The 23,693-nt window shown below is 45.2% G+C and overlaps 1 protein-coding gene across 1 annotated transcript in view; it reads right to left on the reverse strand.

Annotated features, from left to right (window-relative positions):
* The window catches only part of LOC126188450 (F-box/LRR-repeat protein 7-like), a gene marked incomplete at its 5' end in the record, with an annotated part of 260,344 nt that overhangs the window by 207,518 nt on the left and 29,133 nt on the right, over positions 1 to 23,693 (reverse strand). Inside the window, one exon of the mRNA XM_049930055.1 lies at positions 7,038 to 7,237. Coding sequence (XP_049786012.1) covers positions 7,038 to 7,237 — 200 coding nt within the window. The remainder of the gene's footprint in view (positions 1 to 7,037; positions 7,238 to 23,693) is intronic.

Genomic DNA, 23,693 nt, shown 5'->3' on the forward strand with positions numbered 1-23,693 from the left:
CCCTAAGCGGTTTAGGGAATTCACGGAAAATCTAATTCTAAATGAACGGACGGGTATTTGAAGCACTGTGATCTGGAATGCGAATAACGTGTCTTACCAGTGCCCACCTCGCAAAGTTTCATCCTTGTCAAAATAGCCATTCCGACATTCTACTTAATCGGCATAAGGAAATCGTGAGAAAAATCTTATATGAATGACTAGACGTGGATATGAACCACGTTCATCACGATGAGGTCTTCTTAACGACTTTTCCATCTCACTCGGTATCCGGGCTACGCAGCGAGCAGAAAACTGAGGAATTCGGACCGACATCTACAATATATACGCAAATTCTGTAACCACTATGCAGCCTGAAATTCAACGTTATGGACATGTACACAGCGAGTTTTAAACGCAAATCAAGGCGAGATTCGGATCTGTTTCTCCAACAGGTGGGAAAACATTATTTAAATATCGTCTGACATTAACGTGGTAGGGATTCCCGTGCTGGAACCATAAGCACTGCCTGAGTGCTACCAGGACATTCTCCAATATTTCCCGTTGTACTTCACGGGGAAAGTTACGACAATTTACTCCAATGAGCAGGTTAGGCAGATGCTAGGGCCTGATCTTATGGTAGTGAACAACAACAGCACGCATATTTATTGTAAATCTCTGTTGATGGTAATAGCAAATTTCGTGTGGCTAGGGCCTCCCGTCGGGTAGACCGTTCGCCGGGTGCAAGTCTTTCGATTTGACGCCACTTCGGCGACTTGCGCGTTGATGGGGATGAAATGATGATGATTAGGACAACACCAGTCCCTGAGTGGAGAAAATCTCCGACCCAGCCGGGAATCGAACCCGGGCCCTTAGGATTGACATTCTGTCACGCTGACCACGCAGCTACCGGGGGTGGACTGTTGATGGTGGGAAACACGAATTGCCTAACTATATTCTATCTCCGAAATGTAGCTACTGTGGCTGTTGACTGTTCCTTACCTTGTGAAGACAGCCTCGTCAGTGAACGAACAATATGTTTGGAATCATGGATTTTAAAATTGGCGCAGATACCATTGGTAGAATTCCACGCTCTGGGGAAAGTCATTAGTTGATAGGTCTGGTACGTTCTGATACTTGAATACTACGCATGCCCGTCTCGTGCAGGACGTCCCACACATTGGCGTTGGAGGTATTTAGTTCCTTGTCCTTGGCTATGGATCGCGTACTGGTACTGGTGTTGTCCTGAGTTTGCCGTAACACAGGTTCCACAAACTGGAAAGTTAGCACACTGCGAGTTCTTCCAGTTTGCCATCGGTCTGGTCTAACGGATCCTGTTTCATGAAGTTGACTGTCAAGTGTTTGAAATGTGATATGATTTGCTACGCTCCTACCTGGAAATCGTTCTGCATACTGGTATCTCGATGCTCAACTGTTGCAATGTCCTTCCTCAAGAATTAGATGCGTATCAGCTAACTCGGTTATAGCACTCATCAACAGCGTGTAAACATCAGTAGACACTTTCTTGTTCAACACAATATAATCAATAATAATCTGAGTTTCTGAATCAAGAATGTGGAATGAAAACTTATCCCTCCTGGCAATAAGGTTTAGTTGTGTTAGAAATCGAATTCGAACGTCAACGTGTTGCATACGAAGCAGTCATCGCAATATGAACATTGTTCCAAGGGCATTCCAGCGTTAGATCCTATCGGGGTGTGGGGAAACTATGACGTTTGTTCAAAAAATGGTTCAAATGGCTCTAAGCACTATGGGACCTAACAACGGTGGTCGTTAGTCCCCGAGACTTAGAACTTCTTAATCCTAACTAACCTAAGGACATCACACACATCCATGCCCGAGGCAGGATTCAAACCTGCGACTGTAGCAGCAACGCGGTTCCGGACTGAAGCCCCTAGAACCTATGATGTTTGTGTCACATATCAGAAATGTTTCTCTTTATCTCCTATAATAGCTGAGCAGTTCTGTATAGGTATTTTTTTACACCTTGTGTGTAAATATGGTTGACCCGAGGACAGTGAATTCTCGAAAGGAACGAGAATCCATTTCGCACCTTATAGTGGCCAATCACTTGTCAATGGCATAATAGGCCGATGTCGCGATTGTGAATAGATAGATGCCTCTTATAATTCGAATAATGATTGATTGAAACCAATAGATGTATTGTAATCCAACGTCGTTTATTCAGAACGTGCTACCAGTTTTCCACTGTCCTCGATGGATTAGCGAGGCATCTAATAAGAGTCCAGGTGGGAAATATTGTAATTCCTAAAATACTGCAATACTGAGTGCTCAAGTACACAGAAAATATTAAAGGCTAAGAAGTGTCTAACGCCGTTCTAATCGAGTTGAGTCAGATGTTTAACCCACACATCTACTTCTAACTCTACATGATTAGTCTGCAATTCAGAATTAAGTACCTGTTAGAGGGCTCAACGAGCCACCTTCAAGCTATTTCTCTATTCCACACACCGAGCGAGGTGGCGCAGTGGTTAGCACACTGGACTCGCATTCGGGAGGACGACGGTTCAATCCCGTCTCCAGCCATCCTGATTTAGGTTGTTCGTGATTTCCCTAAATCGTTTCAGGCAAATGCCGGGATGGTTCCTTTGAAAGGGCACGGCCGATTTCCTTCCCAATCCTTCCCTAACCCGAGCTTGCGCTCCGTCTCTAATGACCCCGTTGTCGACGGGACGTTAAACACTAACCACCACCACCACCTCTATTCCACACTCGAACAGCGTTCAGGGAATACGACTATTTAAATGTTTCTGAGCGAGATCAGATTTGGGTTATTTTATCATGATAGGTGGGCATCAACAGAATATTTTCACAATTGAATTAGGAACTTGGTGATTGAAATTATACGAATTCATACTCTGAAAGGAACATGACTGGTATATGAAATTATACGAATTCATACTCTGAAAGGAACATGACTGGTATACAATCTGGACCGGAGGCCTTGCCTTCATTAAGTGATTTGAGCTGCTTCGCTACACCAATGATATGTACTTCTACGTTACTTATGTTGTCAACTGTTCTAGATTCGAATTCTGGAATATTTGCATCAACCTGTTTGGTGAAAAGAGTTTTGGAAAACAGTGTTTAGTAATTCTCCTTTAGTGGCAGTGTCATCAAGAACATCAAGATTGTTATTTTGCAATGAAAGCATCGTTTGCCTCTTGCCGCTGGTGTACTTTATATGTGACCAGAATCTCTGTAGGTTTTTCTGCCAGATTTCGAGGCAGAGTTTCGTTGCGGAAGTTATGAAAAGCATCTCGCATTGAAGTTCGCGCTAAATTTCGAGCTACTGTAAAACTTCTCCAGAGCATTTTTCTGTCTTTTAAATTTGGTATCCTTTTTTCTTTGCTTCTGGAATACCGTTCTGGCCCGTTTTGCGTAGCTTGGGGGATCAGTACCAGCACGTAGTAATTTATTTGGTATACAGGGGAAAATTATTTAAACCGACAAACTCTGGAAGCTTTCACGGGACACGACAAAACTGTCGGTTCAAGAATCGACTCACAGGACGACTGGAATGTGGTGGCGGCCTGTCATGCTGGAGCAATATGACCTGTCTTGTAGGGAGTGGCACGTCATCCAGCAACTCTGACAATGTATTAGTGATGACATTGTAATGATACCTGTCATTTAATGGCCTGGATAGGAGATAATGGCTCTGTTAAACAGTTACGATGAGCATCTACCCACACATTCACATAGAACCGCAAATGATGAGCGCTGCTAAGTGTGGCTTGTAGCTTAACCTCAGTCAAAACATGCAATTTGTGAATGTTGAAGACCTCCTTCCGCCAGAAAGTTGGTTCACCTGTAAACAGCAGAAAGAGCAGAAATATAGGATGCATTTGACACTATGCAAGGTACCACTGCCAAAATTGTACTCTGAGAGGATAATCATCTGGTTCCAGGTCGTGCGCAGGCATGGATTAATAATTGTTCATGAAGGACGTTTCTTACATTCGTCTGATTCGTCCTCATGTTATGCACAATAGAGGGAATATTGAGAACGACTGCGACTCTACAAGTTTAATAAGGGCTCATCACATGTAACTGTGACATTAGAGAAAAACTTTCTTTTGGCGTCCCCAGAGTTTGTCGGTTTAAATGATTTTCATGTTGTATACTGCTCAACTGCCGTCGATACTATGAACTTAAGCCACAACTGGTCTACGCTTACATGTGTGTGTGTATGTATGTATGTATACCATGTTATCAAAAGTATCCGGACATCCCCAAAACTACAGTCGCAGGTTCGAATCCTGCCTCGGGCATGGATGTTTGTGATGTCCTTAGGTTAGTTAGGTTTAACTAGTTCTAAGTTCTAGGGGACTAATGACCTCAGCAGTTGAGTCCCATAGTGCTCAGAGACATTTGAACCATTAGCCACCCCCAAAAAAATACGTTTTTCAATTAGGTGCATTGTGCTACCACCTACTGCTAAGTACTCCATATAAGCGACCTCAGTAGTCATTATACATCGTGAGAGAGCAGAATGGGGCGCTCCGCGTAACTCACGGACTTCGAATGTCGTCAGGTGATTGGGTGTCACTTGTGTCATACGTCTGTACGCGAGATTTCCACACTCCTAAACATACCTTGGTCCACTGTTTCCCAACCTCGTCTTTAAACTAACAGAGACCGCCGACAGTTGAAGAGGGTGGTAATGTGTAATAGGCAGACATCTATCCAGACCATCACACAGGAAATCGAAACTGTATTAGGATACACTGCAAGTACTGTGACAGTTAGGTGGGACGAAACTTGGCTGCTCATAAGCGACAGATCACGGCGGTAAATGCTAAACGACGCCTCACTTGGTGTAAGGAGCGTAAACATTGGACGATTGAACAGTGGAAAAAGTTGTGTGGAGTGACGAATCACGGTACACAATGTGGCGATCCGATGGCAGGATGTGGGTATGGCGAATGCCCGGTGAACGTCATGTGCCAGCATATATAGTGCGAACAGTAAACTTCTGAGGCGGTGGTGCTATGGTGTGGTCGTGTCTTTCATGGAGGGTGCTTGCACCCGTTGTTTTGCGTGGCCTACATTAATGTTTTAAGCACCTTCTTGCTTCCCACTGTTGAAGAGCAATTCGGGGATGGGGATTGCATCTTTCAACACGATCGAGCACCTGGTCATAATGTACGGCTCGTGGCGGAGTGGTTACACGACAGTAACATCCCTGTAATGGACTGGCCTGCATAGAGTCCTGACCTGAATCCCGTATAACACCTTTGGGATGATGTGGAACGCCGACTTCCCGCCAGGCCTCACCGACCGACATCGATACCTCTTCTCAGTCCAGCACTCTGTAAAGAACGGGCTGCCATTCGCAAAGAAAGCTTCCAGCACCTGATTGAACGTATGCCTGCGAGAGTGGAAGCCGTCATTAAGGCTAAGGGTGGGCCAACACCATTCTGAATTCCAGCGTTACCGATGCAGGACGCCACAAACTTTTAAGTCATTTTCAGCCAGGTGTCCGGATAATTTTGATAACATAGTGTATGTATTAAACCACAGACCTAGAAACGACGGAGAGGCTTCGTCCCGCCGTAGCCCACAGTGGTTCGCAACCCCACAACAGGCTACAGCAGTCCACCCATCGCAACCTATCGCACTGCCGCCCCATACCGAAGCAAGGTTATTGTGCTGTCCCCCCCCCCCGGGAACGTCTCATACAAGACGAGTGTAACCCCAAATGTTTGCGTGGTAGAATAATTATGGTGCCCACGTACGTGGAAACGGTTTAATATAATCCATTATGGAGTCGAGGTAGCAGTTGTCGTTATACTGGTTATCACTGTTAGCATTCAACCGCGATTCTTATACATATATTTTAACAACGCGTTTCAAGAGACAATGCTCCCATCATCAGGTTGTAAAATCTATGTCATGAAATTAAACGGACAAGATAATTTTAAAGAAATGAGATTTTTTAGCGGGTTTTTAGAATTATTTTAGGGTAGGTATGCGACTTTAAACTTGTAGCATGTCACTGACGGAGTTGCGAGAGGCTAACGATGGCAGATCAATGCAATAAGGAAATCAGGCGCCCAATAGCATAGCGTTACCGTCAAGCACACGGCTGTAACCACGCCACAACACCTAGGCTCGTCAGTCCACAACAGCTCCCGAGCCGGCATAGTGCGACAGCATATTTGGTAGCTATGGGTCGACCATCGACTTGTGTCAACAACTTCAATGTAAGACGAGGACCCACAGTCCAATATACTTTTAATTCTGTTTTACTCTATGGACTTCCCAACTATTTGTGATGGTATTTTGTCTTTTTAGTCCGTTTAATTTCATGACATAGATTTTACAACCTGATGATGGGAGCATTGTCTCTTGAAACGCGTTGTTAAAATATATGTATAAGAATCGCGGTTGAATGCTAACAGTGATAACCGTGGAAACGGTGTTTGCGCAGCAATCGCCGACACAATAGAACTGAGGCTGTATAAGGGCATTCGCCGAGGTAGATGGAAAACCGCCTCAAAAACTATCCACAGGCAGCCGGCACGCCGGACCTCGACAAAAATTCGCCGGACGGATTCGTGCCTGGGACCGGCACGCCTTGCCGCTCGGGAAGCAGCGCGTGAGAACCGCGCGGCTAGCCGGGTGGGCATAAAGAACATTTCTTAGAGTCAGCTGATTCGTCCTCTTGTGACGCAGAATAGCGCGAGCGTTGAGAGCGATTGAACCCACTACCGGTTTAATAAGGGCTCACATGTAATTGTGACATTAGAGAAAAAATTTTGTTTTGATGTCCGGTGCAACCTCCCAGAGTTTGTCAGTTTAAATGATTTTCATGTTGTATACCACTCGATTGCCGTCGATACTATGAACTCAACCACATCTGGTCTACGCTTACACAGTCAGATCGGAACGAGAATCGTTGCTCCTGGAACGAGAATCGCATCGTGCCCGAAAATTACTACTGTAACGGTGCGGTTGCATCCTGCTTTGCAGCTGTTTATCTCCTGGACGCTAGCGTGGCGCGGCGGACTCACCGGTGAGGTCGAGGTGCTGCAGGTTGGCGCAGCGGGTGGCGACCTCGGCGACGGCGCCGGTGGAGACGCTGGCGCCGCAGCCGGCCAGCTGCAGGTGCGTCAGCAGCGGGCAGCGGCGCGCCGCCAGCACCACGCCGCGGTCCGTGGCGCGCGCCCCGTCGCTCACCAGCAGCCGCTCCACCGCCGCGTGCACGCCCAGCCTGCGGCACAGTCCTCTAGCTCCACCATCACCACAGCTACAGCTGCCTCACCATCACCAGCATGGTATGCACAGTGTGCCCATCACCAACTGCATCACATGCTTGCTGTAGCACCGAAACTCCACTGTATGTATGTCACCAGCTACCTGGCTTGTGTACCTGTCCCTACAATTACGTCATCAAATCATCAACTTGACAGGCCTACATATGTAAATGCATCATAATAACCACTCTGACATGCCCACATCGACGACTATAGCGTCAGCCAGCTGATGGCGTTATTAGTCTGTTTTATCTACGTGGTGCATCAGAAAAATTATGAGACCGACAACACAGCGAACGATCTGGCGACGCTGTGTTGTTCTACTTGTTCACACCACTATGTCCATCCCATCGAGATGCTCAGTCCGAATTTCAACTCTGCACAGCCATCACGTGATTTTTTTATGTTTTAGAGCGCCGTAAGTGAAGCTGTGTTGTTGTTGTTGTGTGTTATGGAATTTAGAACAACGTTATGCGGTCAAGTTTTGTTTTAAACTTGGGGAATCCACTAGTGTAGCCTTTGAATAGTTGAAACAGGCCTATGGGGAACACTCTTTATCAAGAGCACAAGTTTTTCGCTGGCACAAATCATTTTTGGAAGGCCGAGAAAACGTTGAAGGTGAATCAGGCTCAGCGAGACAATCAACTTCAAAAACCGCTGAAAACTGCGAAAGTGTGCGAGCTCTTGTGAGGTCAGACCGACGCTTAATAATAAGGATGATGAGTGACCTGTTAAACGCTTTCACCGAACATCAAATTTTGACGGAAGTTTTCCTCATGCGATAGGTTTGTCCCGAATGGTGCCGAAAAACTTCACAGTTGAGTAGGACAGTCGAAGAAAAGTGCCCTCTGATCTTCCTGAAAGGATTGCCAATGATCACGAATGGTTCGGCCGTGTGATCATAGGCGATGAATCCTGGACTTGTGAGTACGGTCCTGAGAGAAAGCAGCAAAGTGAGGACTTCTCGACCAAAAATGCTAGAATAAAAAACATCAAAGATTAAAACAATGTTGATTTGCTTTTTTGACATTAAGGGGGACGTCAAGCGGGCCGACTTGGAGCAGGAGATGCACCACAGGACATATTAATTTCCGCTGTCTCTACTTTCACAAATAAATTCGTCAAGTTTTGTCAGCATGACCAGGAAGGATTCAAGATTCACCCTCATAGCAGGGGAAGCTCAAAAACATAACAAAATAATTTTTCTACATGTCAAATATCATCATTTTTTCACTTACTATTGGCTGCATTTGTTGCTATATGTACACTTTTCTTCATAAGTAAGAGAGATTCATAAGTAAGAGAGATTTTCTCAAATCGGCCACTGACCACTGCGCCTAACTACCTAAGGGGTAATTTTTAGTTGTGCTCACTGGAAGCCATTAATTTTTGGTCTAATTTATTTGTTTTAATAAAAGTTGCTAAGTATAATCCACTTAACAAACCAGCCCTTCGACTCCCCTGCCACTCTGCCACAAATGGCATGATAATCACAAACCCTATATGCCCACAACAATTGCATCAGCAGCCTGCTGGCAGCATCATCGATCTGTTTTGCTTACAACACCAGTAATCAGGCTGACTTGTGTACACCTACAACTAGAATGCAGGTCGTCTGCATCTACATCACTGTCATCAGTCTCATAAGACTACGTCTAAAACTATATCATCAGCCTGTATACAGCATCACCAGTCTGATGTAGTTACCGCATCATCTACACGCCGATGTACCTATTCCTATGATAGCCTGAGAATTGCTGGTGACATACATTTTTTCTTTCTCTTAGTTCATTGTTATCCCCCTACAGGAAGCAGCGGCCAAGTTGGCCGCTTGAGCCTTTAATTAAAATAATGGCACGAGAAAAAACTTTATCTTAATTTTACGATATAGTGATTCATATTGCCTGAAGCAAAGGATAATTATGCTGTTCGCTCTATGTGAGGGGTTTGGATGCAGAGGCGACTGGTATGCGAAAGTATAATGGATTGGTATTGATCTAGAGACGGGATTTAGGTGAAGAGGGATGGGAACGATTTGCAGTTGCACAGGCGAAGGTTTTCTTTTGTAAAAGAAGAGATAGGGTCAGTTACAACTGATAGGATGGAAGTAGTAGGGAGTTGGCGGTGTCAGGACACTTTTGATATCAAATTGATATGTAAATTAATTAAAGTGATCAATTAATCACACCGTCCCCGCCCACTCCCCTCCCCGCCCACGTCCACCCCCGCCCCCAGATGATGTCACGTGTTTTCTCAGATGAACGTGCTTCCCAGCCCCCTCGCACCCTCCACCCCTCACCCACGGAGGGGACAGCCCAAGTGCTCCCCCTCAACACATGGAAACTGTCCAGATGCAGGAGAGAAAGGTTAGGTTAGTTGTTGTGGTGGTCTTCAGTCCAGAGACTGGTTTGATGCAGCTCTCCATGGTACTCTGTCCTGTGCAAGTTTCTTCATCTCCCAGTACCTACTGCAACCTACATCCTTCTGAATCTGTTTAGTGTATTCATCTCTTGGTCTACCTCTACGATTTTTACCCTCCGCGCTGCCTTCCAATGCTAAATTGGTGATCCCTTGATGCCTCATAACATGCCCTACCAACCGATCCCTTCTTCTAGTCAAGTTGTGCCACAAATTTCTCTTCTCTCCAGTTCTATTCAACATATCCTCATTAGTTATGTGATCTATCCATCTAATCTTCAGCATTCTTCTGTAGCACCACATTTCGAAAGCTTCTATTCTATTCTTCTCCAAACTATTTATCTTCCATGTTTCACTTCCAAACATGGCTACACTCCATACAAATAGTTTCAGAAACGACTTCCTGACACTTAAATGTATACTCGATGTTAACAAATTTCTCTTCTTCAGAAACGCTTTCCTTGCCATTGCCAGTCTACATTTTATATCCTCTCTACTTCCACCATCATCAGTTATTTTGCTCCCCAAATACCAAAATTCATTTACCACTTTAAGCGTCTCATTTCCTAATCTAATTCCCGCTGCATCACCCGATTTAATTAGACTACATTTCATTATCCTCGTTTTGCTTGTGTTGATGTTCATCTTATATACTCCTTTCAAGACACTGTCCATTCAGTTCAGCTGCTCCTCCAGGTCCTTTGCCGTCTCTGACAGAATTACAATGTCATCGGCGAACCACAAAGTTTTTATTTCTTCTCCATGGATTTTAATTCCTACTCCGAATTTTTCTTTTGTTTCCTTCACTGCTTGCTCAGTATACAGATTGAATAACATCGTAGATAGCCTACAACCCTGTCTCACTTCCTTCCCAACCACCGCTTCCCTTTCATGCCCCTCGACTCTTATAACTGCCATATGGTTTCTGCATAATTTGTAAATAGCCTTTCGCTCCCTGTATTTTACCCCTGCCACCTTCAGAATTTGAAAGTATTCCAGTCAACACGTGTCAAAAGCTTTCTCTAAGTCTACAAATGCTAGAAACGTAGGTTTGGCTTTCCTTAATCTATTTTCTAAGATAAGTCATAGGGTCAGCATTGCCTCGCGGGTCCCAACATTTCTACGGAATCCAAACTGATCTTCCCCGAGATCGACATCTACAAGTTTTTTCATTCGTCTATAAAGAATTCGTGTTAGTATTTTGCAGCCGTGGCTTATTAAACTGATATTTCCGTAATTTTCGCATCTGTCAACGCCAGCTTTCTTTGGTATTGGAATTCATAACCTGATGATACCATACAACTGGTGTTATTCTTCTGGTAAAAAATTTCGTAATACAACTCGAAACTAGCGACAGACAGACTCAAACTTTACCCTACACCTACAAGCTGACGGGAAAAATGCAGGGGTGTAAGATACTATCTTTATTCTTTTTGGTGGGAAATACGTTCAACTGTCGAGATGCTGGTGTTGGACAGAGAGGAGTTAAAAAAGTGTATTACCTGTAAGTGTACAGTATCTATCGCTGTTTGACGTCAGAGATAACTACAGATGCCTGCTCAAAAACCATCCTGCAGCCTAGGTAATCGAAGCCAATACACGCTACCACATCTGATGGAAAAAAATATGTGTCACAGTTCTAATTACGCTTCGAAATTGTCGTGAAAAACCAGCAATCGTAACGAATGGGTCTGCAATGTTAAAGAAAGAGATGTATGGTTCATTTAGCTATTATCTACGAAGTAAATACTCCAATTTCGTCAGTGCAAGACAAGGTGTCAAGGCGAAGTTGCCTTTTCTCCTACACGGGAATGATGGTGTGAAAGCAAGAGGGATACGGGAAAAAATCGGAAAGGAAGTACTGGAAACTACACTCCTGGAAATTGAAATAAGAACACCGTGAATTCATTGTCCCAGGAAGGGGAAACTTTATTGACACATTCCTGGGGTCAGATACATCACATGATCACACTGACAGAATCACAGGCACATAGACACAGGCAACAGAGCATGCACAATGTCGGCACTAGTACAGTGTACATCCACCTTTCGCAGCAATGCAGGCTGCTATTCTCCCATGGAGACGATCGTAGAGATGCTGGATGTAGTCCTGTGGAACGGCTTGCCATGCCATTTCCACCTGGCGCCTCAGTTGGACCAGCGTTCGTGCTGGACGTGCAGACCGCGTGAGACGACGCTTCATCCAGTCCCAAACATGCTCAATGGGGGACAGATCCGGAGATCTTGCTGGCCAGGGTAGTTGACTTACACCTTCTAGAGCACGTTGGGTGGCATGGGGTACATGCGGACGTGCATTGTCCTGTTGGAACAGCAAGTTCCCTTGCCGGTCTAGGAATGGTAGAACGATGGGTTCGATGACGGTTTGGATGTACCGTGCACTATTCAGTGTCCCCTCTACGATCACCAGTGGTGTACGGCCAGTGTAGGAGATCGCTCCCCACAGCATGATGCCGGGTGTTGGCCCTGTGTGCCTCGGTCGTATGCAGTCCTGATTGTGGCGCTCACCTGCACGGCGCCAAACACGCATACGACCATCATTGGCACCAAGGCAGAAGCGACTCTCATCGCTGAAGACGACACGTCTCCATTCGTCCCTTCATTCACGCCTGTCGCGACACCACTGGAGGCGGGCTGCACGATGTTGGGGCGTGAGCGGAAGACGGCCTAACGGTGTGCGGGACCGTAGCCCAGCTTCATGGAGACGGTTGCGAATGGTCCTCGCCGATTCCCCAGGAGCAACAGTGTCCCTAATTTGCTGGGAAGTGGCGGTGCGGTCCCCTACGGCACTGCGTAGGATCCTACGGTCTTGGCGTGCATCCGTGCGTCGCTGCGGTCCGGTCCCAGGTCGACGGGCACGTGCACCTTCCGCCGACCACTGGCGACAACATCGATGTACTGTGGAGACCTCACGCCCCACGTGTTGAGCAATCCGGCGGTACGTCCACCCGGCCTCCCGCATGCCCACTATACGCCCTCGCTCAAAGTCCGTCAACTGCACATACGGTTCACATCCACGCTGTCGCGGCATGCTACCAGTGTTAAAGACTGCGATGGAGCTCCGTATGCCACGGCAAACTGGCTGACACTGACGGCGGCGGTGCACAAATGCTGCGCAGCTAGCGCCATTCGACGGCCAACACCGCGGTTGCTGGTGTGTCCGCTGTGCCGTGCGTGTGATCATTGCTTGTACAGCCCTCTCGCAGTGTCCGGGGCAAGTATGGTGGGTCTGACACACCGGTGTCAATGTGTTCTTTTTTCCATTTCCAGGAGTGTATTTCGAAGAAATATAAAATTCCTGTGGTTATACCATATAAAGTGGAATTATCTGACGTTAAGATGGATGTTCTAATGAAAGAACTGCCTCGAATACTGCAATAGCGACGTGTAGACAACTATTACCTTTTGGATTTGGACATAACGCAAGACTTCCCCGGAATTTTTAACAAAATGGAGATGTGCGACTACTTAATATCAACCCAGGACTTCCGTATGGAAGGAGATCACCAGGGAAACAGCAGTGTGATTGTGGACAACGATAAGACAGTTGGAATAGGCTGTCTGACGTGGTTAAGCTCCAGTTGTAGAGTAAAGATATACAGGGCGTTACAAAAAGGTACGGCCAAACTTTCAGGAAAAATTCATCACACACAAAGAAAGAAAATATGTTATGTGGACATGTGTCCGGAAACGCTTACTTTCTATGTTAGAGCTCACTTTATTACTTCTCTTCAAATCACAATAATCATGGAATGGAAACACACAGCAACAGAACGTACCAGCGTGACTTCAAACACTTTGTTACAGGAAATGTTCAAAATGACCTCCGTTAGCGAGGATACATGCATCCACCCTCCGTCGCATGGAATCCCTGATGCGCTGATGCAGCCCTGGAGAATGGCGTATTGTATCACAGCCGTCCACAATACTAGCACGAAGAGTCTCTACATTTGGTACCGGGGTTGCGTAGACAAGAGCTTTCAAATGCCCCCATAAATGAAAGTCAAGAGGGTTGAGGTCAGGAGAGCGTGGAGACCATGGAATTGATCCGCCTCTACCAATCCATCGGTCACCGAATCTGTTGTTGAGAAGCGTACGAACAAAAAAAGTGGCTCAAATGGCTCTGAGCACTATGGGACTCAACATCTTAGGTCATAAGTCCCCTAGAACTTAGAACTACTTAAACCGAACTAACCTAAGGACATCACACACACCCATGCCCGAGGCAGGATTCGAACCTGCGACCGTAGTAGTCCCGCGGTTCCGGACTGCAGCGCCAGAACCGCTAGACCACCGCGGCCGGCAAGCGTGCGAACACTTCGACTGAAATGTGCAAGAGCTCCATCGTGCATGAACCACATGTTGTGTCGTACTTGTAAAGGCACATGTTCTAGCAGCACAGCAAGAGTATCCAGTATGAAATCATGATAACGTGCTCCATTGAGCTAGGTGGAAGAACATGGGGCCCAATCAAGACATGCCTGCCCAAACGTTCACACAAAATCTTTGTTGATGACGTGATTGCACAATTGCGTGCGGATTCTCGTTAGCCCACACATGTTGATTGTGAAAATTTACAATTTGATCACGTTGTAACGAAGCCTCATCCGTAAAGAGAACATTTGCACTGAAATGAGGATTGACACATTGTTGGATGAACCATTCGCAGATGTGTACCCGTGGAGGCCAATCAGCTGCTGATAGTGCCTGCACACGCTGTACATGGTACGGAAACAACTGGTTCTCCCGTAGCACTCCCCATACAGTGACGTGGTCAACGTTACCTTGTACAGCAGCAACTTCTCTGACGCTGACATTAGAGTTATCGTCAACTGCACGAAGAACTGCCTCGTCCATTGCAGGTGTCCTCGTCGTTCTAGGTCTTCCCCAGTCGCGAGTCATAGGCTGGAATGTTCCGTGCTCCCTAAGACGCCGATCAATTGCTTCGAACGTCTTCCTGTCGGGACACCTTCGTTCTGGAAATCTGTCTCGATACATACGTACCGTCCCACGGCTATTGCCCCGTGCTAATCCATACATCAAATGGGCATCTGGCAACTCCGCATTTGTAAACACTGCACTGACTGCAAAACCACGTTCGTGATGAACACTAACCTATTGATGCTACGTACTGATGTGCTTGATGCTAGTACTGTAGAGCAATGAGTCGCATGTCAACACAAGCACCGAAGTCAACATTACCTTCCTTCAATTGGGCCAACTGGCGGTGAATCGAGGAAGTACAGTACATACTGACGAAACTATAATGAGCTATAACATGGAAATTAAGCGTTTCCGGACACATGTCCACATAACATCTTTTCTTTATTTGTGTGTGAGGAATGTTTCCTGAAAGTTTGGCCGTACCTTTTTGTAACACCCTGTATAACAAATTTATGTCAGATCACAAGTCCAGGAGTGAATAAAGATATTGGTAACCACACTACAGGCATTATAAACTGCCCAGACATGCGACTCCGAGAAACGTTTAGGTCTTCCTTCGTGTATTCGAGTCTGTGCACGAGTGTTTACGTGTATTAGACAGCAATAAACAGTGTGTTATACTGTGTTCCACTTTACTCTGTGCCGCTTCCTTCCAAGTGGCGTCAATTAACGGATAACGTACAGAATAACTGTTGTGTTTAATAACGTTCTGCAATTTGTGTACTGGGGTAATAAGAACACACGAAAATTGACAGGTGTACAAATCAGTCTTCCAGATACTCCAGAAAGTGAAAAGTTTATCAGCTAAGTTCTGTCTGCATACAGTTTTTATTGTCTACCTGTAAACTACGTGGAGATCATTCAGAAGTTTTATGTTAAAGTAGGAGAAACTTATTTTCCTCAGTGTAGAACACTGTTCTCCACAATGCCGGACGATATAGATATTGCAGAATTGGGATTGGCTGACACGAACAACGTCATCCCAGAAGTCCTAAGAAAAAGGGTAAATATATCACACAGACTTAAACCATTTCCCACTACAGGAATTACACCTTTAAGTACAGTTAATGTTTTATGTGCATGCAAAATGAAACTGGAAATGGAAGACATCGAGCTAAAGAAAAGAAAACTAGAGAATACAGAGAAGACAACTGCCATAATGGAAGAATATAACCTGCAAATGGAAAAGGGAGAGGCTATTGCGGATGTATAGGCCAGGTTTACATTCGGCTTTACACACAATGTACGGAAAAATCTGTCTACGAAGGGGGAATACAAAATATTGGCATTTACAGTAAACGGCAGTGAAAACCGGTCACTTGTTGGTATACTGCCCAAAATCAATGGAATCGAGAGCATTTACTATATTAAGGGATACACGAAAAATGTGATTATTAAGCTCTGTTCCCATTTCGATCGGCTTAAAAAGGATGGTTATATCCTATCTAAGTGTGGTGAGCTGGATGTTGTCCACCCAGCAACAAAACAGCCATTCACCTAGTTTAAAACTGATGGAATAACTACATTTAATGGACACCCGTTTGCAGAAGTTGTAAACTTAAAGTTCTATACAGAAATCCCGCAAGAATGTCGAGCAGAAGAGTTACTGACATATACATAGGAAGATGCGGAACGCTTTAAAAGTAGCGTCATGGAGGAGATACGAGGAAAAATTAATATCCCCGAATGTTCTCACCTTCAAGAGCTGCAGGAAGGAACTGAGCTGATAGTTAAAGCCATAAAACAAGTACTTTACAGGAAGAAATTTATGGTTCAAATGGCTCTGAGCACTATGGGACTTAACATCTTAGGTCATCACTCCCCTAGAACTTAGAACTACTTAAACCTAACTAACCTAAGGACATCACACACATCCATGCACGAGGCAGGATTCGAACCTGCGACCGTAGCACTCCCGCGGTTCCGGACTGCAGCTCCTAGAACCGCACGGCCACTGCGGCCGGCGAAGAAAATTAGATATTTATTAGAAATGGCTCTCAGCACTATGGGATTTAACATCTGAGGTCATCAGTCCCCTAGAACTTAGTACTACTTAAACCGAACTAATCTAAGGACATCACACACATCCATGCCAGAGGCAGGATTCGAACCTGTGACCGTAGCAGCCGTCCGGTGCCGGACTGAAGCGCCTAGAGCCGCTCGGCAACTGCAGCCGGCGCTCCTATGTATTAGAATTCGAGAATATACCTTCGCTGTAACTGTCAAATTACCGGTTGGAGAAAGAAGTAGACGATTCAAACTAAAACTAGACCTAAAAAAAATAAAGAAAGAGTTGTTTTCTGTGTGTAAATGTATATGGAAAAGGTAATAAATATTTTGCACGATAATATATACCTGTCTTATTTGCTAACCTACCAAAAATCCTAAGACCTTTCCTATATACAACGATCTATGTGCATGTATTTTGGGTGTGGAACTGGATGGTTGGATGACCTTGAAAATTAGTTGAAGCTAGGTAGTTGAAAGCGTAGCGACCCCCTTCTTGTACCTATATTAGGCGACCATCCTTTTATCTCCTATTGTTTAGTTGACTAGCTGCAGGCAAAGGAGCGTCGCCTTAAGGCGGCGGCCAGATGGTTGAAAGCCGAGTGCGGGCAGCAGCTTTAGAGGCTGGTAGGGGGGGCGCGAGACACTCGGCGGAGCATCGTAGAGGGGGGGAGGGGGAGGGGGGCGTGAGGTGAAGTGTAAAAGCCTTGGTTTTCGACAGTTTGTTATTGTACATCGAGAAGAACGCACGTTCAACTTAACACCCTCTCTGCATTCTGCAGTCTTTTAGGACGACGATTTTCCCCCAGTACTTGTGCTGCACTATGACCTGTTAATTACGAGTGGTGGTTCTTCCATGACAATTTCGAAGTGTAATTAGAACTGCATTTTTTTCCCCATCATTTGTGGTCGCATGTATTGACGTCGATTATCTGGGCTGCATGATGGTTTTTGAGCAGGCATCTGTAGCAAACTCTGGCGTCAGCATTAGATACTGTACGCTTACAGGTACTATACTTTTTAAACACCTCTCTGTCCAACACAAGCATCTCGTCAGATGAATGCATTTCCCACCAAAAAGAATAAAGATAGTGCTTTACACCCCTGCCTTTTTTCCCGCCAGCTTGTAGGTGCAGGGTGTTTGGCTGTGTCTGTCACGAGTTTCGAGTGGTACCGGAAAATTTTTTCCCAGCAGGATAACAGCAGTTGTATGTTACCATCAGTTTTTGAGCTGTGTTGCGCTTTTATGCCGTCCTTGTTTAACGCTTTGCATATAGTTCTGTAATTAGGCTTGTAGGGAAGCGGCCTACTCACGCAGTATAAAGTTCACATTAGTCTTTCCATTGTGTGCCAGCCCAGTCCGCTGTAACTAGCTCTGACGTCATAAATGTTGCGCAATACTTTAAAAATCAAGTAAATAACCTGAAACGTTTCTAGCATGTCAGGAGTAATACTAAATCAATATGTGTTGAATATCAGTTCAATAACTTGAACCATTTTCGAAATTTGGACGTTTTTCTGTAAAAATCATTGGCGCAACAGAAAAGAGCTACAAAATTAAAAATTTATATTTAGATTCCTTTTGCATAATAATTTAGTAGAAACAGTATTCTGGTTCTCACAAATTAAAATTTTAGTTGAAATTCATGATTTTCTGGTTTTTGTCTTAAAAATTAAGGAAGCAAGATAGATTAAGTAGGCGAATAAATAAGGCTTAGGATGTTTAAATTTAAGTAGAAGGGAGATCCGCTATAATCATAAAGATGTGAGAAGTTTCAACTGAATAACTATAAAACTATAGCGATAGTGTATCTCCAAAGGGCAAGTTCAGAGCTCGTCTACTGCGTGTAGTGTAATTAAATTAATTGTCTCGCCCAAAATATTTGACTTAGCCACGTCAGACTTTTATTATGATTACTTACCTGTGTGCTGATTGCACATTTAAATTGAGAGCTTCATCGGCCATCAGCAAAGGAAGCAATGATTTATTCGATAACTTAAAGTGGTGCATTACTAGCCCAGCGACTAGTCGGGAGACCGGATTTGATCAGGCGTTCCCTTAGCCGTCCGCACCGCGGCTTTATATATAAGAACGCTGTGCGAGAGAAGAAGGCCCCAGTTCTCTCCAGACGCTGATTAGCGCACCACCTGTGCCGGGAGTCGCGTCGCGTCGGATCATTGCTATGAACAGCCTCGGATGCAGTAATAAGTTACTCAGGATATGCGTAACCATGAAATCGTTTTCGAGTGAAGTGTTAATTCTGGGATGACTTTTAATGATCTACCTTCAGTTTTCGTATGTCGTATTTTCACGTGCCGCCGCGGGACAGACATTCTACCATTATTTAGCGTGGCGTTTGATGAACATTATCATCAAATTATGGCGAGCATTCACTTAAACATTTAATTTGAACAGTTATAGTTGCATCAGCGCATTAGACTCTGAACTGCTCTGGTAGTTGGATTGTGTGGATTCTTTTTGGTCTGTGACTTTCAGAATATAGTGAACATTTTAGAGAAAATGGTTTTTGATTATGAATCCCAGACAATCTCCTAATTCCTCAGAGCTATAAGCTGTAGCTATAAATGTATTTCTCAGATGAAGTGGGCACCAGGAATTCTAATTACAGGCTTCACGTTTTGCTAATCACTTTCTGGTTGCCAATATTGTAGTTAGAGAGCCAGTGTTGAGAACAGCAAACAACAGCATTAAATAAATAGTAGGAACATTTATATAACAATTAATCCACCCGCCGCCCCACAGGCTCAATATTTGTGATTAATTAAGTAATTAGGATCGAGCTTTGCGTCAGTTTCCCGACCAAAAATAAGTAAAGTACACTAACCTAACCTCCCTCTCCTGCATCTCGACAGTTTCCATGTGTTGGAAGGGGGAGCACTTGGGCTTTCCATCCAGTAGAATCAGGGTTCGAGTCCTGGAAATGGCACAGCCATTTTTAATTTCCCATCAATTCCAAGCACCTCTGGAGGTTTAATTGTGTTAGGGGGATACACTTGGGTTTTCCAGCCAGGAGGACCAGGGTTGTGTCCGGAAAGGGTACTGCAAATTTTAATTTTCCGTCAATTGCCGGGTGGGGGCGTGGGGTATGAAGTCAGCAGAGCCTTGGGACAAAGAAATTCCCGATAAAAAGTAGAAACTCCCACCAAAATTCGAAATTACCGGCAATAGTGTAGGTTGTGGGCAGGGGGGAGGGGGGCAGAGAGGTCTGGGGCACACATGCAGCTGAGAAAACACGTGACGACATCTGAGAGCGGGGGTGAGCGTGGTTGGGGGTGATCAATTGATCAGTTTAATTAATTTGCTCATCAATTTGATATTAAAAGTGTGCTACAAAAGGCTTTGTACTACTACTGATGGATAGATCTGACGAGTTATTTCGTGGTCGGGAAAGGAAGGTAGATGAAATTACCATGGGAAAAGACATGGACTGCGTGGAGATACAATGAAGGTGGTACGTGATAATAGAGACGCGGCAGCGGGTCAAGGTTCTCAAGGATGAGATACACAGAGGGATGTTGGGATTTGATTTTGTGGGAAGCTTATGACTGGCGAAGATATTCCAGGTGTTTGAGGAGGCATGGGAGATTTATAATATGGCACAGGACATGATTTCCGGGATTTGGACGGAGTGGGAAAACCCGGGAGGAGCGAAAGTCCGTGCTACATTATCATAGGGAACTGTTCCGATTTTCGGGACGCTCAGTAACAGTCACGGACGGCAGACCTTAAAGCGGCTGCCGCTGTTCTGCTCCTCCCATTAGGGGGCGCTGGTTGCTCCTTGATGAGCGGACAGTTGTGTCCTGAAAAATGATGACTTTTTGCTGGAGGAACCAATAGCAACTCTGTGGCGGATATCACTTTTGAGCTGGACGGGCTAAGCAGCAGTGGTGTGTGTGTGTACGTGGGGGGGGGGGGGGGGGGGCGTGACGTGGGTGTGAATGGAGAAGGAGGGTGGGGGAGGGGGTGTTGGAGAGGTTGACCAGTGCATGCGAGGGTTCCTGGCCCACACAGTGTATTCGGTCCGTGTTTTATGAGCTGCCACGATGCTTGTGTAGAGTGACAAACACAAGCTGTCATTCGTATTGTGCTGCTATAATTGATTTTGATTCTTTCCTTTGATGCCTTGGTTTATTGTGTTCATTTAAGATTCTGTTGGGTGCCAGTTAATATTATTGCCGCACTAAGTGTTGCTAATTTTAAAACTTGGCAGACTTTATTGAAGCGCATTTATTGCAAGACAGCTCAAATACGATTTATTAGTTTTAAGGAAACCAGTTTAATTATTTAAATTTCTAAATTGCGTGAGTTTTATTTGCAAGCATGTAAATAAATTTGAAAACAGTTGAAAAAATTCGGTTGGTCACAGCCGAGCCCAGTCTTCCACTCTCCATCTTGACTAATTGGCCTTTTAAACACTGGTAAGTATTTAGGGTACCCTGTAGGTCCGTATCAGTAACAACAGGACAGATGAAGGCATTTTTAAATGTATGGATGATGCTCGTTTTCAGCCAGTTAGTACGTTTAGTCTCACGTGGCCTTTGGTTCTTAGTTGTTGAAGATTTCAAGTTAGTTTTTCATCGAGTTAGCCAGTGTAATTTAGTGTTTTAGATTTGTGGATTAAATGGTTGTTAATTATGGCGCGAAGGTTCCTGGGATTAAATGCTTGGATCATTTTCCCTATGATTATTGCTTGAGTTTTCGCTGGATTGATGGTACCATACGATTAACCAGGATATTATGTTTTCCAGATAGAGTTGGATGGATATTTGGGGTGAAAGGAGGGCGGGAAGGACTGCAAGGAGGACAGTGTCGTCAGCGTAATTGAATAGGTATACACGTGCCTTTCTTTTTGGGACGTCGACAGTATACATGAGATAAAGGCGCGGTGTTAGTATACTCCTTTGTGCACAGCGACAGTCAGATGGAAATTTCGTAATGGGTTTTAGTTCTTATGCAGGATGGATTACTAGTGAGAAAGTATGCAGTTATATGGATTTCACTGATTGGAAGTGTATACCAATGGAGTTTGAACGGATGCAAATTTCATTTGCTCCACTTTGGGCTGAGAGGGATGGTGGCTGGTTTCCTGTGTCTAGGAATGGAGAAATGACGCTGGGTTGGGAAGTGGGATGTATAAAGCAAGGCGGAAAGTTTGGTCAAGAGGCTCGATACGGTACTGGAACCTTGATCTAAGGAAAAGGGTATGCAGGCTAGAACTATAGCTGGTAGAAGATTTTTGGGAGATAGTGGGAGCCAGTTGATATTGACAGGGATAGGTGCGGTGGATGTTCAGATGAAAGGGTATTGAGATGGCATGGGCGCATTAGCAGACCCTGATTGGAGAACATAAGGGAGATAATTAGGTTTTGATCTGCGAGGTTGCAGAATGTGTAGCACTTGCGAAGATGTTCAAGGAATCAAGTGGTACTAGAAAAGGAAGATGGCTACGAAGGGTGAGATGGAGTGCATGGCATTCTAGTACGTGTCAGACATGCCAAAGATTTGGGGTGCAGAGCTCCAGGCTAAGGTGGCATAGCTGAGAATGGATCGGTGTAGAGCATTCTATAATGTCGTAATCTTCATCTATGGTCCGTTAATGTCGTACGAGGGGCGACCATTAAGTAATGAAACATCTTTCTTTCCAAAAGCAGGTTAGTTTTTTCAGGAGTCCAACACACCATATTATTAAAACTTCCTGGCAGATTAAAACTGTGTGCCCGACCGAGACTCGAACTCGGGACCTTTGCCTTTCGCGGGCAAGTGCTCTACCATCTGAGCTACCGAAGCACGCGACTCACGCCCGGTACTCACAGCTTTACTTCTGCCACTATCTCGTCTCCTACCTTCCAAACTTTACAGAAGCTCTCCTGCGAACCATGCAGCTAGTGCTAGTTCTGCATTATTCGCAGGGAAGCTTCTGTAAAGTTTGGAAGGTAGGAGACGAGATACTGGCAGAAGTAAAGCTGTGAGTACCGGGCGTGAGTCGCGTGCTTCGGTAGCTCAGATGGTAGAGCACTTGCCCGCGAAAGGCAAAGGTCCCGAGTTTGAGTCTCGGTCGGGCACACGGTTTTAATCTGCCAGGAAGTTTCATATCAGCACACACTCCGCTGCAGAGTGAAAATCTCATTCTGGACACCATATTATTCCCCACTCTTTTGGTTTCAAAATCAGTGCGACGGCCTTATGTCACGTTACTGGGAAGCCCTTCATGATTGCATGGTACCTCTCTACTGGTCGACGTTGGATCCGTCGTCTTGTGCAACAATAACCTCCCCATCATCCACGTACTGCTTCCCGTGGAGTGTATCCTTAATTGGGCCAAACATACGGAAATCGCCTTTGACGATATTCAGCAAAAAATTGTCACCGCCAGTCTCGTAAGGCGCAAGCAACCGCGCACAGGTGATCCTTCGTTGATCCTTATGGTCTTGTATTAGGCGGTGAGGAACGCAGCGGGCACATACATTTGACTACCCCAAGGGTGAGCGAGTGTATCGGCACTGCCAGAAGAGACGGCCAGTTCAGCAGCGAGGTGTTTGCGATCCGTCGATCACCGCGAATGAGTGCGTCCGCAACAGCCCGACTGCAGGGTTAACAGATGTGTGCCGCAGCATGGCACTCTGGAGACTGGACACGTTTGCGCGACCTCGTTGCGATGATGACAGATGCCTCGCCCAACGACTCATCTTGCTTTTGTTCAATGCCAGGTCTCCATAGACATTCTGCAAGAGCCTATGAAAATCTGCGATGCTCTGATTTTCCGCCAAAATAAACTCAATGACAGCTCTCTGGTTGGAACGCACCTCCGTTACGGTCGGTATTTTGAAGGCACCGTGTAACGCCGCCGCCAGTCGGAACTTCGTGAAACTACAGGTGATGAAGCAGGAATATTTCCACGATGTCCCACAACACATTCTGCATGTTTCCAACCGAAACTGTCAGAGAAAAAAAAATATGTTGCTTTATTTATTGAACGTCCCTCGTAACTTTAGTCCACTGTGGAT

The sequence above is a fragment of the Schistocerca cancellata genome, chromosome 5, assembly GCF_023864275.1.
Source record: "Schistocerca cancellata isolate TAMUIC-IGC-003103 chromosome 5, iqSchCanc2.1, whole genome shotgun sequence".
NCBI classification, from domain to species: Eukaryota; Metazoa; Arthropoda; class Insecta; order Orthoptera; family Acrididae; genus Schistocerca; species Schistocerca cancellata.